The sequence below is a fragment of the Dasypus novemcinctus genome, chromosome 7, assembly GCF_030445035.2.
Source record: "Dasypus novemcinctus isolate mDasNov1 chromosome 7, mDasNov1.1.hap2, whole genome shotgun sequence".
NCBI lineage: Eukaryota > Metazoa > Chordata > Mammalia > Cingulata > Dasypodidae > Dasypus > Dasypus novemcinctus.
This window is the reverse complement of record NC_080679.1, coordinates 120,424,830-120,444,096: the sequence shown is the minus strand read 5'-3', so window position 1 is coordinate 120,444,096 and position 19,267 is coordinate 120,424,830. Positions and strand designations below refer to the sequence as shown.

At 33.5% G+C, this 19,267-nt stretch overlaps 1 protein-coding gene across 3 annotated transcripts in view; it reads right to left on the bottom strand.

The window, feature by feature from the left end:
• DPP10 (dipeptidyl peptidase like 10) overlaps window positions 1-19,267 on the bottom strand; it is a 1,447,377-nt gene that overhangs the window by 62,369 nt on the left and 1,365,741 nt on the right. For all 3 annotated transcript variants that reach the window (XM_058301104.2, XM_004458043.3, XM_058301105.1), the window contains exons 12-13: window positions 17,634-17,672; window positions 13,525-13,632 (exon numbers count right to left, since the gene is read on the bottom strand). In XM_058301104.2, the coding sequence (XP_058157087.1) occupies window positions 13,525-13,632; window positions 17,634-17,672 (147 nt within the window). The remainder of the gene's footprint in view (window positions 1-13,524; window positions 13,633-17,633; window positions 17,673-19,267) is intronic.

The window sequence follows — 19,267 nt, the reverse complement described above, 5'->3', positions numbered from 1 at the left end:
TTTATCTTGTCATTAAAAGTGGGATGATACTTGCACATTATGTGAATCTCCTTTTCCTTGTCAATTCTTCACTCAGTAATTTTGGCATTCATTGATGACTTTTACTTGAATAAATTATGGTTACACAGTGATTTTCCAATTCTAATGTTCCTTATGAGTTGGCATTTTTTAAAGCAGAACTTTCCCCTCTTTTTTCCCTGATATGTGGTCCTTCTTTTTCTCACCCTCCTCCTCATATTATTATGGTCTCAGTCATCTTTTTAGTGCAATATATTATGTTCCACTACTGTTGTTTTTCTTTATGATGCTGAAATGGTCAAAATTTACCTAATGGAAACCCCTTCAATGCCAACTCCTCTATTCTTTGGACATCATTACATTAGTCTTAGTGTACTTTCTTGATTATTATGCCATAAGCTATTCGAAGATCTTTTTATTTCCTCTCTCCCATACCTGCAATCATCATTTCTATTTCTCCCCATGACTCCTTCCAGTGGATCTGGAGGTAGGTGTTCTCTTTGCTTCTGGGGTGTTCTTACTTGTAGGCCCTTTAAAAGGACGTACATATATTGATTGTTTGACAGACCGCTTGATCAAAATAGAGATATTTCCTTATATTCTCTTTCTGTTTGTATGTGTATATGTGTATGCATGTCAAAGAAATTCCTCCAATTAAAATTCTCATCAGTTTGCCTTACAATTAAGTTTATTTGGTTCTTCTAGTATTTAAATTCAGGGCTTGGTATTTTAAATATACATAATATAAAATATTATCCTGAGAGGAGTCTTGTTCTCATTTCTATTCTCATTCTTCATATGTGGGAACTATTTTCATTAATTTCTCATTTATTTTTCCTTTGGGGAAAATAAGCCAAAGAAACTTTATAATTTCTTTGAAAATATATAATTTATATAAATGCAACTCTCAATTCCCATACACATATAAATTATAAAGAATATGGGACTCACTCCATACCCATTCTCAGATATAATCATCGATCTTTCTTATTCCTTCAGACTTTTCAGACTTCTCCATTGTGTGGATGTACCTTAATTCTTTCAACTAGCCTCCAATTTCAAATAATGCTGCAGTGATTAACCCTGTGTATGTCATGCTTTGTGTGTGTGTGTGTGTGTGTGTGTGTGTGTGTGTGTGTGTGTTCAGGACAGGTTCTTCCAAAAAGGCAGAATCATTGTACAATTGCACAGCAATGCCACAGAATGACTGTTTTCCCACCGAATTATTATGGTTTGTACTCAATGTATAGATTTTTGCCAACCTGATAGTTGAGAAGCAGTGTTTTGTGGGATGCTAGTATGTGATTTGTTGGCACTCCCATCAGAAATGAAGGGCCCACTCTCCCAGGTGCGACACTGCTGCTGGTACAAAGCGCTCAGCCATCACAACCCAAACTCCCTGGTAAGGTCTGCTGAGGTCCAGATGGCACCAGAGCTCAAATCCTACTGCTCCAGCTTCCACTCTTCCCCTCCTCTCCAGAGTCACCCATCACTTTGGTAATGACTGCTCTGCAGTCTAAACTTCCTCTGAGTCTATTTTCCAGGGAACCAAACTTGTGACAGTATCCTGTAGTAGCTATACTTTGCATTCATATATTTTTAAAAAGGCTTCCTTTAATAAATAAAAATGTCATGTGCATAATGTTTTTATGTAACTGTTTCTGTTTGCCTATTTTATCTACTAGGTGTTTGGTCCTTTTTTTTTTTAATAGCTCTTTATACACATTAGATAATCTTGCAGTTATGTGAAATATAAGCTGCATATATTGGGTTTGCTATTTTATTCTGACATTGCTTATGGAATTATTATTCAGAAAATTTTTTTTCTAATCTCCATGTTATCAAATTTATCAGTATATTCTTGTATTGCTTCTGGGTGTTAATTCATAGTTAAAAAGGATTTTTCAAGACTGAGGTTACAAAAAATATACTGATGTTTTCTCCTAGTACATGTATCGTTTCTTTAATGTTAGTTCTCTGATCATTTCAGAGTTACAATGGTAATATGGACATAAATTTATCTTTTTCCTAATGAATATTCAGTTTTCCCAAAACTATTTTTTAAAAAGGTTCGTTTTTCCCAATGATTTTTAGATGTAATCTTTATTATATGTAAAAAGGCTAATCTGTACTTTCTACACTATTTTATTAGTACATGTATTTCATGTCACAAAACCACTCACTTTCAGTTACAGCTTTTAATATACCTGTATTATTTTTAATATCTATTAAGATCAGTCTTTTCTTATTGTTCTTTTTCATGATTGCCCTAGATATGTTTGCAGGTTTATTTTTCCAAATGAACTTAAAAATAGGCATATACAGTTCAAGGAAATAAAAATTTTTGGAATTTCACTATCAGTTTTTATGTTAACTTCTGAAGAACTGACATCTCTATGATTTTCATTCATTCACTATGGCTTTCTATCTGTTTACTTTTATGTATTTTAGTAATGTTCTAATGTTGTCCTTACATAGATTATGTACAATTCCATATTTATTTCATTTTGTATTTATTACTAAGTAATATTTTATATTTTGTTACTATTGTAAACAGGGCTTCCTCTTGCATTGTGCCTGCTATTTGGCTGTTTCTTGCTTGTCTGAAGCCTACTGATTTTTGTATGCTAAATATCTATTCTGGTGTCTCACTGAGTACTTTTCCAAATCCTACAGCTCTCGTTGATTATTTTGTGTGGTTTACATCATATAATGCCTCCAGTACAACAAACAGTAGGAGTGGGGACAGTGTGCAACCTTCTCTTGTGCCTGACTCTAATGGGAATTTCACTGATGTTTCCCTATAAGGTAAGATACTTATTATCTTTGGGGTATATATGTTTTATCATGTTAAAAAATTATTGAACAATTTCTACATTTTACTATTATATCTCTCTTGTTATTGTGGCCTTTAGCATTATAAAGTATGCTCTTTTTCTTTCTTTTAATGCCTTGAGACGTGAAAGGTCTCTTGTCTGGAATCAGGATTTTAGTTTGTCTGAAACATTTTGTTTTGATGTGTATTTTGCATGAAAGATTGAATTGGATTTTGCTTTCATGAGCCAATCTGTAATATTTTCCCCTTAATAGATAATTTATTGCAATTTACACTTGTTAATAAGACTGTTATGTTTTTAAAATCTCTCATATTTTCGTATATATTATGCATATCATGCCTAATGAAGTTTGTGGGGTTTTTTTTATCCCTAGGCTGTTTTTTTTTTCTTTTAGTATTTAGAAATCTGGTATTAGGCTTGCAGTTTAGTTTTAAAAATTAATTTCATATTAATAACTCTGATAATGACCTTGCCACCTGCCATATTTTTTCAAACTTAGATTTTTACTACTTGCTTTCTCAATCTTAAAAAAATTATTCCTTGATACTCACCTATGCAGTATAAATGTACACATTTAGCCTTTCTCTTTCTCTCTCTTTTTTTTTTAACATTTTTAGTGTTGCTATTCCATAATGCAAAAAAATTAAAAAAAAATTTTCTCCACCTCTCGTTGTTTGTCCTGGCCGTCTGCTCTCTGTGTCTGTTTGTTTTGTGCTCTCTGTGTCTGCTCATCTTCTTTGTTTTTTCTTTAGGAGTCACCAGGAACTGAACCCAGGACCTCCTATGCAGGACGGTGGTGCTCAATTACTTGAGCCACCTCTGTTCCCTGTTTGGGTCTCTCATGTTTTCTTGTTGCATCAGCTCACTGCACCAGCCCATCACATTAGCTTACTATCTTGCTCATCTTCTTTAGGAGGTACTGGGAACCGAACCAAGTACCTTCCATATGGTAGGTGGGTGCCCAACTGCTTTAGCCACATTTGCTTCCCTCTCTTTCTCTTTTTATTCCACTCTTATGAAAATTTTTTATACAATATCAAATCATACAAATTCACATAGTAATTTTCCTTACTTACCTTCTCTCTTTCGATATATCTGCTCAGCTACTCATTTATCAAAGTTGGATGCTGACTATAGTATTAACTGAGTCCTTGAAAATGATAACTCTTCCAATAATTTTATATTTAAAGGCAGATTGTTAGTACAGAATATACTTCATTCATACTTCATTATCTTGATAATATTGCTCAACAATTTTCCTGCTTTGTTTGTTGTCTGGGAGTTGGATAATAACCAGATTTTCTTTCTTCTGTAAAAGGGTTCATCTTTTTGTTGTTGTTTTTTAAAACCAGGAGGCCCAAATTATTATTTTTCTCATTGAAGTCTAATATTTTTACAAATTACCATAATAGAATTGGAAATCAATTTCCCTAGATACTTAATGAGAATATTCCTTATCAAATAGATTGCTTCCTGAATGTTTTTGTCAACTTGACTGTTTTGTATTATGGTTTTAAATGTTGCTTCTCTTCCACTGTTTTGTTTTTCTCATTTAAGAATACTACCTACTTATCAGTTGGGTTGTATTTCCCTATCTTGTGTAACAATGTATCTGGGATCCTTTCTCCTCCTTTTTCCTTTTCATTTCATTGGCTTTTTTCATTTCTCTACTAGATACCCCTTACCTTATTTTCAATAATATCTATTTACCAGAGGACACTTTTAATTATTTTTTGTTATTATTTTGGACATTTTTCAATTTCCTTCCTGAAATCTGTCAGTTTTAATGTTACATTTTTTTTCCTACTTTTTGTGGTCATTTCTAAGATTTTGACTTTCTCATTGAGGCATAATTTCATTCCAACATATTTAATGATGCTTTTCTAATTCTGGTTGGAGCATTGATTTACAGTACTCTTCTGCATCATAGTTGTTTTTTTATGGGGAGAAATTTCATTAACTGAAACTTTTTAAAAAATTCTTGCTTTTTGTATCCATGTGTAGTAACTCTGTATGATTAGTCATACATTGTTCTTTTGAAACATCTCAGATTTTGCCATATATATATATGGCTTTTGAAGGATTGGTTAGCTTGTGAAGCTTCTATTGCTAGTACTCTGAAGAGCAGTTTCTTTATTAGGAAGCACCATTAGGAGTGGACGTGAGCATTCTGATTTCTAATAAAGATTTTTTCCCTGTAGGAGCCTTAATTTCTATCACTTACTTCCACATTTCTTTTTCTTTGCCTCCAACACGCAAAGAGATGCCTTTCCCTATCAAATTCCTTTCTTCTCCTTGATACGCAGTATTTCCCAAAAGTGCCATCCCTGGTTTTGTGTATATTTAAACTACTAGTTTTCCCCATCAATTCCTTACTGATTTGCACTTTCCCCTGTGTCATTAATCCAGTTTTCTTCTGCGCCTAGGTTTGTTTCTGGGTTCTCAATTCTGATCTATTGATCTCTTTGTCAATTGTGGCATCAATTTCATAATTACCTTAGCTTTTTAGTAAATCATAATATCTGAAAGGACAAGTATCCTTCTTGTCCTTCTTCAAGAATCAGCTATGCACAGCCCTTTGTTCTTCCACCTGAATTTTAGAATTTGCTGGTCAAATTTGAACGAATAAACAAATGAACCAATGGTATTTTGAATGGAATTGCAGTGAACTGACATCTTTACTATATTAAGTTTTCCTATCCATAAACATGAGTATTCTTTTCATTTATAAGGCTACTTTAGTATTTTAATTATAAATTTTATGTTTGTCTCTATAGAGATTTAATGTATCTCCCATATAAAACATTTCTTAGACACATTTTGTTGTTGCCCCTATTATAAATACAATCTTTAAAAATCCTGTCTCCAACTGTTTATTATTGAACTATAGAAACATGAAACATTATTTAATATTATTATTATACCCATCAGACTTGCTAAACTTTCTGACAAACTTTGAGTAGATTCTTTGGAGTATTCTAAAATGATGATCATATCATCTGTGAAAAAGTGCTTCCTGGTTTATCATTTCCTTTACAGAATTTATAACTTTAGTTGCTTTATCTTTTGCCTCTTTGGTTCAGGCCATTCGGTACAATAGTTAAAACAAATAATGATGGTAGTCATTCTTGCCTCAATGATGATTTTTAAAGAGAATGATACTGATTTTTCACTTTTGCTTATGATATATGATCTAAGCTTTTGGGTGAATGACTTTAACAACTTGATGAAGTTCCCTGCATTCCTAAGTTTCTAAATTTTTAAAATATGGATTTTTTGAACATATTAGATCACTTTCTGCATCATGTAGATTGTTATAATTTTTCTCATATAGATGATAATGCAGTGAATCATGTTATTAATAATAGATTATTAAAGCTTAAACAAATTCAGCATTCTTGTGCTAAATACAACATACTAATCATATTTCAATACATTAAAGAATTCAATATACCAATATTTGGCTTAGGCTTTTGCTCCAACTTCTAATTGTCCTTTTTCACGTTGTCATTATTTGTTTTGGTTTATAAGATATCAATGTCATAAAAAGTACTGAAAAATATTGTGTTTTTCTATTTCCCCAAAGTGTTTCTAATAGCTAGAAGTATGTGTTCCTTGACTATTTGGTAGATCCACCTTTACAAATAACCTATGCTGAGATGTGAAGAGATTCTTCAATACTAATTCAATTTCCTTTATTAGGCTATTCAGGTTGTCTGTGTCTTAATTCAGAGTTGGTATTTGTTTCCATGAGAACTTATCTGTTTCACGTAAGTTTTAAAATTTGTTTTCTTAAAGTTATTAAAATTGCCCCCCCCCTTTACATTACTTACGTTGTGGAGAAGCTTTCCCACATATTTATTAAACTTAATTGATTTTTCTAGACAATCAATCATTTGTTTTTCCCATCTTCTGTATTTTTTTCTTTGCTTCCTAGTTCATTAGTTTCTCCTCATTCCTTTTCTCATTACTATCCTTCTAGATTTTGAATTTATTCTGTTCTTTTTCTAAATTCTAATATTGGGTGTTCATTAAATACATGTTTTATATGTATATGTTATATATATAATTAAAAGCCATACCTTTTCCCATAATTATTCTTTTCTGTTTCTGGCATTTTTGAGTATTCTTTTAGTTCTAAGTACTTACTAACTTCCATTATGATTTCTTCTAGGAACCCTAAATAAAGCAGAATTTGTACATTTATCCCAAATGTATGAGTTTATTAAAGATGTAATTGTTGCTACTGACTTTTAGTACACAAACATTGTGTTTTAAAAATGTACTCTATTAACTGAATAAGACTTCAAAAGCTATTTAGTAGAGGTATGTCCAGAATCTAGGTTTTTTGATGTAAGAGTGTTTTATTATATCTTATTTCCAATGCTTTGGAAACACAAACTAAAAGGGCATATTATACTCCACTCTGTATATTTTATATGTATTAATATAATCTTCTATCAATAAATTCACAATATCTTATGATACAAAAGCTCTGTAAATAGGTCTATTTCTTATTCTTAAAGGAGATTTTTGGATTTTAGTTATTTAAGCTCAACAACAATCATCGGATTGCTTTATTTCAAGTGCTTTACACAATGTCTTATCCATTACAGAGCTTTATAAATTTTTTATGAATAAATGCAAAGATGAAACCAAATTTCTTAGCTTTGAGACAGGCACAGTTGTCTCAAAGACTGGCATGTAGTTCGGAAGTCAGACATTTTATTGCCAAATCTCCACTGGGCAATATCCTACTGGATGTCTCCCTTACTCATCTCCTAGTTCTGCTTTTCAGAAACCAGATGATCTTAATCTTAGTGCATCCTTGGTGCCCAACGTCAAGATGAAAAAAATTCCAGTACAATAAAAATAAATAAATTTGGTTCAGTGTTTGCAAATATCTGGAGATGCATTTGTTTCTCAAATTTCTAGGTTGATTATTTTGTCTGTTTATCAGTGAAGTTTGTTATTTGTATGTATGTTGTGCGATATGTGAATGCATAGTTTAAGGACAGAAGAATGGGCCCATTTAAAGCCATCGAGACCAAAAAAAAGTGCTTTGAACAGTGTTTGAAAAAGTGTACAAACAATAAAAATTATACTCGATTCACTTGCATGATACATCTAGGGTCAGAGTATGATGTGCCTCAGTGTTGGATCACAAGATCTTCTATTGGAAGCCACAATAACAATCTCACCATCTTTTGATTTCACTTTAAACATCTGTAATTATTCTACTTGCTTCATGAATACCAGGGCAAATTTGGGTTGGGGATAATTTGAACCTTCATTTCAAGTTCAATAGCACAGGGGAGGTTCTGGGGTGCAGAAGGGTCACAGCTGTGGCGGGGAGGATCACTGGTGCAGGATGTCAGTGATGGGGGGATGTGTGGGGTGGGGTGCGCCTGGGGCATGCCTCTTTGGACTATGGATATGTCCAAGTGGCCATGGGGTATTGTCTTGGTGGGGGGAGACCCACACAATAGCCAAAAGAATATTGAATTCCCATCCTGGGAAATCCTGTTACGTTCTCTAAAAGAGCAACAAGAATACCTTGAGTCATGGGCAGTGCCTAGCGAAGGACAGACCATTACGTCAGGCCCTTGATATTGACGGTTATACTTATGAATCTTGTTCTTGTGAAATTGAAACTTAGCCTAGTATTACATATATTGCCTAAGAGTTACCTCCTAGAAGCCTCCTTGTTGCTCTAATGTGGCCTCTCTCTAAGCCAAACCCGGTATATAAATTCATTACTTTCTCCCCAGTGTGGGATATCAGGCTTGCACCTCCCTGGCACTGAGGGATTATTACCAAAAGCCAACTAGCAATGTATTTGGAAAAAAGGCCTTGACCAAAAGGGGGAACTATTAATACAAATGAGTATTTATGGCGAAGAGATTTCCAAGTGAGTCAGGAGGTCATTCCAGAGGTTATACCTATGCACCTCTCAGCAGGATCTCATTGACTGCCACAGTAAACAGTGCCTCAAACGGGGAGGGGTGGGGGGTCCTGAGGGCTCTAGAGACAACTAGACACTACAGGCAGGGGAGACAATCTCAGGAGTTTGGCCCCCTGTCAGTGGGTCTACTTTGACACAAGTATGCTTCCCCATGTAACAAGATTAGACTCCTTTATAATTTCACTACACAAGGCTCTTCTGCCTCTTTTAATTGAATCTATAGTTAGTACTATACACATTACATGTCTGTCCCAGAGACTTCAATCTTCAGTCTGTTCATATGCCGATTGAGCACTGAATCTCAGCAGAACTGCAACACCTACTCTCCAATTTACTGGACTCACCCAGGTCAGCTAATAAAAGGATGATAAAGGACAATGCCAATCCCCAAAACAGAGAGTATCTACAACTGCAAGTCAGATAGTTCCATCCACCTGCCCCTCTCAATCAGAAACAGAGTGAACATCACCATCTGAAAATCCTCAAGATTGAGGTATGAACAAACGTAATGGGGGGAATGGAACTATAGGCTAAAGTAGACTTACTATTATTCTAGCAATGCAAGAACTTGTATCACTGATATAAAGACAGTGGCTACCAGAGGTTCTGAGGGGAGGGAGAGGGGAAAATAGGAGCAACATGCGGCATTCTTGGAAAATTGGAATTGTCCTGTGTGACATTGCAGTGATGGATAAAGTCCACTATACATTTTGCCAATACCTACAAAATTGTGCTGTGCAAAGTATAGACTATAATGTAAACTGTAGACCATGGTTAGGAACAACGTTCTAATGTGTTCATCAATTGTAACAAATGTACCATTACAATGTAATGAAAGGTGTTGTTAATGGGGAAAAGTGTGGGAAGGGACGGGAGTGGGGTATATGGGAATCATCTATATTTTTTCTGTAACATATAAGTAATCTAAAACCTTCTTAAAATAAAATAATTGAAAAAATATATAATAGCATAGAATTTCATTTACAATTATAAGACTTTTAACATATATTCTAATAATAGATGTCAAATTTCATCATAGCAGTGGGCACGTTAAATTTGAACTGGACCATAGGTTAATAATTCTAAACCAATAAGAATATAGTAGCTGAATATACTAAAAATAAATATCAGGGGACTTGACTAGTCTTTGTGAGGGGTTGTCTTTACATCAGGTAGTTTTCCAGCCACCTTCAGCAGGAATAAAATCACAGGAGAGGGAATTTAAAACAGCAGGAATGAATAATCATCTTTACTCCATAATAACAATTCTTTCTTTTCATGCACCCATTCTCTCTCTATCTTAATTTGTTAGAATAGAATTATAATAGATAAAACTATGAGGAATTTTGACAAGGACAACATGGCAGTATACTTTTAATTGAACATGTATTTCAATTTTATTTTTAGACTAAAATATAATAAACTTTATTATTCCATTCATTGACAGAAGAGGACTGAAAATCTGGGATGCAAACACTTTAACTAATCAGATACTACTCCTTGAATTGGTGGTGGTTTTAGTTTATTCAAAGATGTTAAATATTAATTCCATATTTATAAATTAAAAACATATTGGTATCAGTGAAAGTTTAATGACATGTTTTTTAAATCAGATTATATAGTTTTCATTAAAATTTTTCATTTTAAATTATGTTCCACTTTTTCACCTTCTAAATACAAGAAATGTTCTAGCACTTGAAGAAAGCAAGCTTAATTTACTGTCTATTCATCACATGAGGTAAGCTAATTGTTTTCAGACAATGTCCTAATCAGATGCAGCAGTGAAATTTAATGAAAAACTTCTGTTGGGTTGATTAGGTGATAGAATTGTGGATTGGGGGCATGATATTTTCCACAGTATTTATAATGAATAATGGCATTTAAACTGGTTGCAAGTGAAATCAGCTCTCATGAGCAAAACTTCCTATTGGTTAAAAGAGAAAGTGACTGGATTCCCCAACGTGTAATTATTCATTTAAGATCATTTTTCTAGTTAATAGGGCAATAGCTTCTGTTCATGAATCTGAAGCACTTCACATGTACAAAATCCTGCTTACCCCACATTAGAGAGGTGACTATAATTTGATAAAAACCCTTCCCTTAAGTTCAGCCTGAATAAGCAGGATATTTCAGTTCCAGAGGTGTGAATTTAAAAGTTAGAGGTCTACCTAGAATGCTTATTTTAAAAATATAGACCTGAAGTGATCAAAAGCTTGAAGGTTTGAAGCAAAATAATTTTTATATTACTACTTGCTTCAAGAAATATATAATTTTAAATCAATATAACATATTACATATTCTAAACAATTATTTGAGCTATATAAATTTCCAGAAAAACACTCTTTTTAAAAATTATTGTCTTTAATTAAACATATGAAAGTATAGAAAACTCATGAATTCTACTTTCATATATTCATAATGAAAGTAATCTGACTATATATATATAAGGTCTTAGAAATATTTTAGTTTTCATCCTAAATTTTCAATTCTGTTAATCAATTCTAGAGAATATAAATATGCTTTAACCACAAGATCATGTATACTTATATCAAATTATCACTATATTAAATATAAATGGTTCATATGTAAGCAACTATTAATCTTTCAAACAATTATTTTTCAAGATTATTTAGCATTACAGAAAATGTGTGCATGATACAATTAAAATATAAAAAACCTAGGATGCAATACTAGAGTTTCCATAAAATTATACCCATTTTTTTAAAGAAGACTGGAGGAAAACACATGACTTCTATTTTAGAAGGGGGTTTGCTTTAACGAGCATCACTTTTGTGTGTGAGGAAAAGAAATCCTAAAATATTTGTAATCACAACCATCACCCTCCATAATGAAAATAGCTTGTGAACAATAATTTTATCTCACGGAGTCTAATCAGTGTTTTTGTTTTGTTTTGTTTTGTTTTTGTTTTTGTTTTTAATCTACCTCCTGATGGTATGAGAGAGCAAAGAGCAAAATGTTTGAAAAATTTTATTTATTTAAATGAGTAAGGATACTATTCTCTTCTCAGTGAATCGTGGAGCTCTGTGTCATAGCTAAGAGTTAAGTACAAGGTGCTATTCCTAACTGTGGATAGCTAAGCACTTTGTTCATGTCTGTTTTAGTTTCCTTGGTGGCTCAACAAAATACCAACGGGGTGGCTTAAACAAGAGAAGTTTAATGACTCCCAGTTTTGAGGTTAGGAAAAGGTCCAGGCTTTCTTCCTGAAGCCGGGCATTCTGGGGCTGGCTGCCAGGGATCCCGGGTCCTGGGATCCTCCATCACGTGTCACTGCACATGACAGTCTCCACTGGTCTCTCCCTTCTCTTTCGGTTCTGTTGAGCCTCAGCTTCTTGCTTCCTCTGGCTTTCTCTCTCTGTCTGAAGTTCATCCTTCTTAAAAAGGACTCCAGTAATAGGAATAAGACCCATTCTGTCTGAGTTATGACACACCTTAACCGAAGAAGCCTCATCAAGAGGTCCTACTAACAATGGGTTCATACCCACCAGAATGGATTAAATTTAAGAACCTGCTTTTCTGGAAGTACATACAGCTCCAAACAACCACAAGGCCATTTCTTACTTTCTGGGCATGTCAATTTTAAGTTGATTTCTCTAGCATGGCATGTGAAGGAAGAAACAGTGAAAGTCATCAATGTTGGCATATACTACTTGTTAGGCTGGAAATTACGATACCATTTTAGAGAACTAATTTAGTCTTATATATCAAAACCCTAAAGATACACACGAATACACATATGACTTAGCTAGGTATCTTTTGACATCGAGAAATTTATTTTTATGGGGAAATCAGAAATAGAAACAAATATATGTGGACATACCATAATCCATTTATTCAATTCCTGATGATCATTTAGGTTGCTTCAAATATTTAAAATATAATTTCTAAAAAATAAATAATATGTATTGGTTGAATAAAAAAAGTCTCTAGAAGATTGTTCCTCAGGTCCTTGAAAGTAGAGGTGGGTGGTCTTCACTTAAAATTCTATATCCCAAGGCCCTCAATTCAGAGCACATGTGTGTGGCTCTTTAAATCTCATTGAATATTAAGAGTGTTTTCTGGGAAGGTGTGGTCAGTTGACTTATGTGCCTCAGAAAAAATACGCTTTTAATTTTACTTCATTTCTGTTGGCTTGAAGCCATTGTAAATAGAACATCTTGAAGAAGTTATTTCAGTTAAGGTGGGACCAACTGCCTCAAGATGGGTCTTCATCCTGTTACTAGAGGTCCTATAGAAAAACTAACCCCAAAACAGGGGTCTGAGCTGGGAGTCAATGGAACCCACAAAAAAGGGGAGACAACGTTGCACGTGGATTTCCATGCGATGGTAAAGCCAAGGAACAAGCGTTTCAGGCAGCCAGTCCAGAACAGCAGTCTGAGGAAACGCATCACCTTTGCTGCCTCAAGTTTGAACTTCTTCAAGCATCAAAACTATGAGCCAGTGAAGTCCAGTTGTTAAGTCGACCCTTTGTATGGTGTTTGTCTTAGCAGCCAGGGAACTGAGATTGAAGGTATAGCTTGACTCCATGGCTATGGACAGGATGAATCTTGCTGGGTCCACTGTGTGAAGGTTACCAACTTGGATTTTCGGTTGAACTTTACAGTCATTCACTGTAGGTTCACAATGCCACAGACTCAGACTTTTGGAGTATGACAGCAACAAGACCGAATCATGGAAAGAACTTACCTGGACTAAGAACATAGCTATATGGTGAAATTCTCCACGGCCGCCTTGTTTAACAGGAACCGTCATGAAGAATTTGCTGCCATCTCTAGAAAACACAGGCTCCTCATTCTAGAATACAGAAGTGCATATAATAATCACAAAATTGCCTTTGAAATTTGCTCTGCCAACTGTTGTTGATTCATGAATGGATTATACTAATTACTGATTTAGAATTAAATTAATTGGAAGATATTTAGTACTTTTTACAGTGAACAGAAAGATAGCATTGAGTGTATGTATATGTTTGAGTGGTGTGAAGGATAGGGCATATTCTTGCATATTGGATAAGTATGACTATCAAGTAGCCAAAAACACTTTTGAGAATTGGTTCACACAAGAACTTTCATGGTTTACATAAGATTGTATTTAGCAACATTCTTTTCACAAGTACATAAAATGTGACTATCTGCTCCAGTTTATCAAAGTAAAATTTTAATAAAAATTATAAAGTTCTATTACATTAACTATTTTATATGCTGAAATCTTTCAGTCAGCAGCTCTAATTACATGGTATACATTTCTGATGATGTGTACATAAATATACTGAAAATCCAAAAACCCGAAAGACTACAGAATTTGAAGGAATTCATAGAGATCTTTTAATTCAATTTCCCATCCTTACTGCTCCTTCCTCTTACATACACCTACACAAATGCTCATACACCTATAACTGTTAATCCCAATTCAATGTGTTTTAATGAAAATCTACTGGTACATTAAATTGATACAACTATTTTTGAAAATTAAATGATGGAAACTATATGTATCTATAGACTGCTTTCTCTTGCCAGGGGAGACAAAGGAAAGTGGATATGCCCAACCAAACACTGAGTCCTTGTCTGTTGGAATAGGGAGACTGGTCATATATATGGCATAAAAGATCAGCCTTTATGATTCCTTCTGAAGGTCTTTAGAATGACCTTTTCTATTTTTGAAGATCAGGTCCTCTGATCCCTTTCTCATCTCACTGTCTCCCATTTTTGCGTCTTCTCGACACACTCCCACATACTCTTGCTCCAGGGCTTTTGCATTTTTTATTCTCTTTCTGATTCTTTGTCTTACCTCCTTCATGTCTCTTCTCCATTGTTACTTCACCAATGAGTGAGGTGTTTCTACAAAGGTTGATCAAATAACCCAGAACACCTAATGCTGCCTGACATTCATCATCCCCTTTTATTTACTTTCCTTTTCTCCCATAGCACGTGATGTCATATTTTTACATATTATATTTTATTTATGTATGCATGCATTCATGTATCTATGTATATATGTAGTCTTCCTCTAGAATGTAAGATTCATGAGGGAGGAACCTTGTCTCTTCACTACTGTATCTCCAACACCTAGTACAGTGACAGTCACAGAAAGTGCTTAGCAATTAGTTGTGGACTGAGTAAATGAATAGATAACTGTTTTAATATGCAGAAGAATCTGATTCTAGCTTCATGAGTGAGACACACTCTTTGATAAGGATTGTAATATAATATTTTCCATGTCTACCTTGTTGGCACTTTCAAAAATATAAAATGGAACATGCAATAAAATTTAAGCTATGAAATTAAAGATGGGATAATTGCATTACTGGGCATATAATATGTACTGACAAGACATTTGACTGATTAGGTGAATCACATCTTTCTACCATGATAGGGTCAATAATTCTGTTGGTTCCACATCTTGTCCCTCTGGAATACCTCTCTTTGCCTTTACATGTGGTGTTTCTTCTGTCTGGAATAACTTTCTGTCTTAACTTTTTCTACTAAAGTCTACTCTTTTTTTTTTTTTTTTACTTGTAACTCAAGGGACAGAATCTGTTTTTTCTAGTTAGGGAATCTCTCCTCATTAAGGTATCTTTCCTCAGAGACTCTAAAACTGCCCTTCTTTTACCTCAATCTTAGCTTTCATCACACTTAATTTTATGGCTCTATTTTATTGTTCTGACCTTCTTCACTAGGCAATTAGCCATTAAACATTTGTAATTTTACCTTTTTAACTCCGTTGCCTGGGACACAGTAGGGCATGGCATATGTTTTCTGAATGGATGAATGTATGCATGCATTGGGCAAAATATGTTTGATATAAAACTTCTCACTCACCACACTTCCCCTTCACTGAAAAATAAATTCCTTTCTTATGGCATGAAGATATACAAGCATACTCCCTTTTACATTAACTTCCACTCCTTTTGGAGCCCTAATTAGCAGAGAAGACGCCTATGAGGGCTGCAATGCCAAATGCTTAGCGGGACTTCAACACTAACCACTAAACAATACCTGACCCCAACAGTTATAGAACTCCATGCAGACCCTTCCTTACAATCAAATGAAGTAAGTGGTAATAATCTCACTGTTTCACTTTCATGACCCTAGCAAGTCAGTGCTTATGACACATAGGACTATGAATTGGACAAACCAAACTCTATCTCTCATTAAAAATATTACGTAACAGTTATCTCAACTGCATGACCCTTGAAAGCTCAGCCGAACATGTCCAGTTCCCTACGTTCCTCTTACTAACCAGGAAGTCAGCTTGTTATCACCTTAGAAATTTCTTTCATTTAATTACTGCCACCATGCGTATCCCTTAAATTTCATCTAATTTTAAATATTTCATAAAAATACATTATTGCTTCTAGAGAAAATGTCAACTGAGATAAACTACCAACTGCATTTTCTACTGAATAATTGATAACCTGTTGCTTTGTTTTAAAAAAGTTTCTATTAAACATTCATAAATTAGGATTTAAAATTTAGATGGCATAATCCCAGAAGAGCATGCATTATGTTGATGTATGTTAGACAATTATGAATGTCACTAGCAATAAAAATATTAGCAAACTAGGTTTATTAATGCAAGGCAATTCAGAATATATCAATATCTATTATGTTATTGTTTTTCATGGATTTTATTTTCAGTATCTAACAATTTGGTGAAAATCCATCATTAGTTGTAAAATCAGGATTTTCTCCAATTTTAGTTTGCATATTGACTAAGATTTAATTTTTCACATCAACAGATGTACCTTCTGTTTGACCTGCACAGTGTTTGTGAAACGGGGAAAAGTCAATTGAATTGAGAGATCTTGGGAATCGTAATCAAAGAACTTGGCAATGTATTATATATGCAGATAAGGATGAGAAAACATTTTTAGAATTACTACTTAGTTTCTGATTTAAATAGGTGAATGAATAGTGATGTCATTGACTACTATGGTAAAAAGAAATAAAACTGATGAGAAGAGGGATGTGTTCAGTTTGAACTTGTGGATTTTGCAGTTATTTTGATATATTTAGGAGGAGATGCCAAGAAATCATTTGGATGTTCCAGAACTCAGAAAAGTGACCTGGGCAATAAATTTGGACATATTAATAAATGGGTGGTAATTAAAAATTATAGATGTATATGACATCTATGAAGAGAATATAAAATAAAAGAGGGCTGAAAAGAACAAAACAAATCTAATCCCAACCAAACCACACCAAACACATGTCCTTTTAGACAAAACAGTGATAGCATTAATATTAAAATGGATTGAGCCATATTTAGCTAATATGCTTATATTTCCTTCTGAAATGTCCAGTATAAGTCCATGTTGTAGAAACATTTGGTTATGCTATTTTATCATGTTCACCAGGATTCCAACCTCGTTTATGTCACAAACTATATTTGTGAGCTAATATACATCTTCTAAGAAAAGAAGCGTTCATGTTCTCCACATGACCAATTTATGTGGCAATTTGGGCAATTTTATGGACAATTTGAGCAATAATGGTTCAAGTTTTGATGGTTCACAACTTTTTCTCCTTCATGTATACAAAAGTTGACTTATCTTAAGGACCCTAAAGGTGAACCCTGATAGTAATTCTTCAATTTATATCTCATGAAAGCTAAAGTAACCATAGATAGCCTAACTTATAACTAATATTTTAATGGAAAAGACTCCCTTGCGAAACTGAGCAAAGGCAAAGTAACATTAATGAAATAATGTTTAGAGAAAGTTATCACATACCAAATATGTGACTAGAATGATCACAATTGCCAAAATGGAAAGTAAAGAGACCAGTAAATAATACCTGTTTAGAGAGCCACGTATCTGATGTCATTTCATATTTCTGAAACAAAACAATTAAATCCATGAAAATTCTAATGATCAAAGTCAGTATATACCAATTTAATTCTTTTTTATACTGTTTTATACTTTTCTCATGAAAGTATTTTAAAAATTCCTCCACTGGTGAAACACCATGAGCAATCTTATTGTCATTATTTACTTAAAACTGAATGAATAAGTAGAGAATGGAGATTAAATGAAATTTAATTACAAATTCATAGTAGTGCATGACCAAGGATAGAAGATCGTTTCCAGATCTGTTTGAGTATTTTACGTAAAATGTTTTGAAACACCAGACATTATCACTTTTCACATGTAGGCATCATCGAGAAACACAGTTAAGTCCTTTAAAGAGACTAGGCAAACAGCCAGGAATAAAAATAAAAGGTGGACATTCTCCCAGTATCCAGCCCACCCTTCAGCATAGCCATGTTTTTATCAGTCTTAGGGAAAAACAAACATTTGAAATGGCAACATTATTGCATCATTTAAAACAGTCTTTCAAAGTATCAGAACCAAAACTTTATCCTAAGGACAAAATTAGACTAATTTAATCTAATGTTAAATAGATAAAATAAAATTTTAGTAATTTAGTAAAAGATTTAATGACATGAAATACCATTTTCTGAATAAAATGAAGTATTTGAATAGAAGTACTCAAACAAAGATCACAAAATCCTAATATATTAAGGATTTAACCTACATGTAGAGGTACTCATTTCAAGACGCTCAGAGTAGTAACCCCTTAACAGATTTCTCTCTTTTTTGCTAATTTCCTTTTCTAAAGCTTTATTTTCATTATGCTGTAATTAACCACTTTTTCTTTGAGACCGTTATTATTAATCAAAAGACTTTTCACTCCATGCAGATATCAGAGAAATATCTAACTAAATCATCCTTTGATTCTCTGTTAGCAACTCAGCAATAAACATTCTTAGTATCTATAGACTTATATTATGTCTTAATTCTTATATTACATACCAATGATGGTGCTGATTAGCATCACCAAGTTTTTTCAGCATCCATGAGAATTCAGAATCCCATGTGCTGCTTTGTTTTGTTTTTTTTGCCTATTTTGCATGTTTTTTTGTTTTTATTTATAGCAGAAAGGAAAATGCCATTTTAATCCCACAAATATGAGATAAATATAATAGAATGTTAATAAGGTATCAAGTCAATAATACGACAGGGTTTCTATTTCATTTTCCATTGAAAATTTTAATGTGTTCTTCCATTTACCTACCTTTAATGAACAAATTTAGACCACCTTTTATAGGGAAGATGGGTGTTTTCTGATAAATGAGAATATTTGTATACCAGTTTTTGTGATCATTTTAGAAGAAATTATCCAGAATATTTTAACAAATAAATGGAGAGAGCCTAGACAGTTTGTAATCTAACTAGATGGAAGAGAATGACAGAGGTAACTGTTGCATGAACACAAGCTAATGATCTCTTGTTTGCACATCTATGCTAATCATTCCAATGAAAGAAATTTCAGTGTCTTTATTTCTTTTTCAGACCATTTAGAATTACATTTTAATATAGATCGAGGTATAATTTATATACAGTGACATGCACGGATCTTAAATGTAC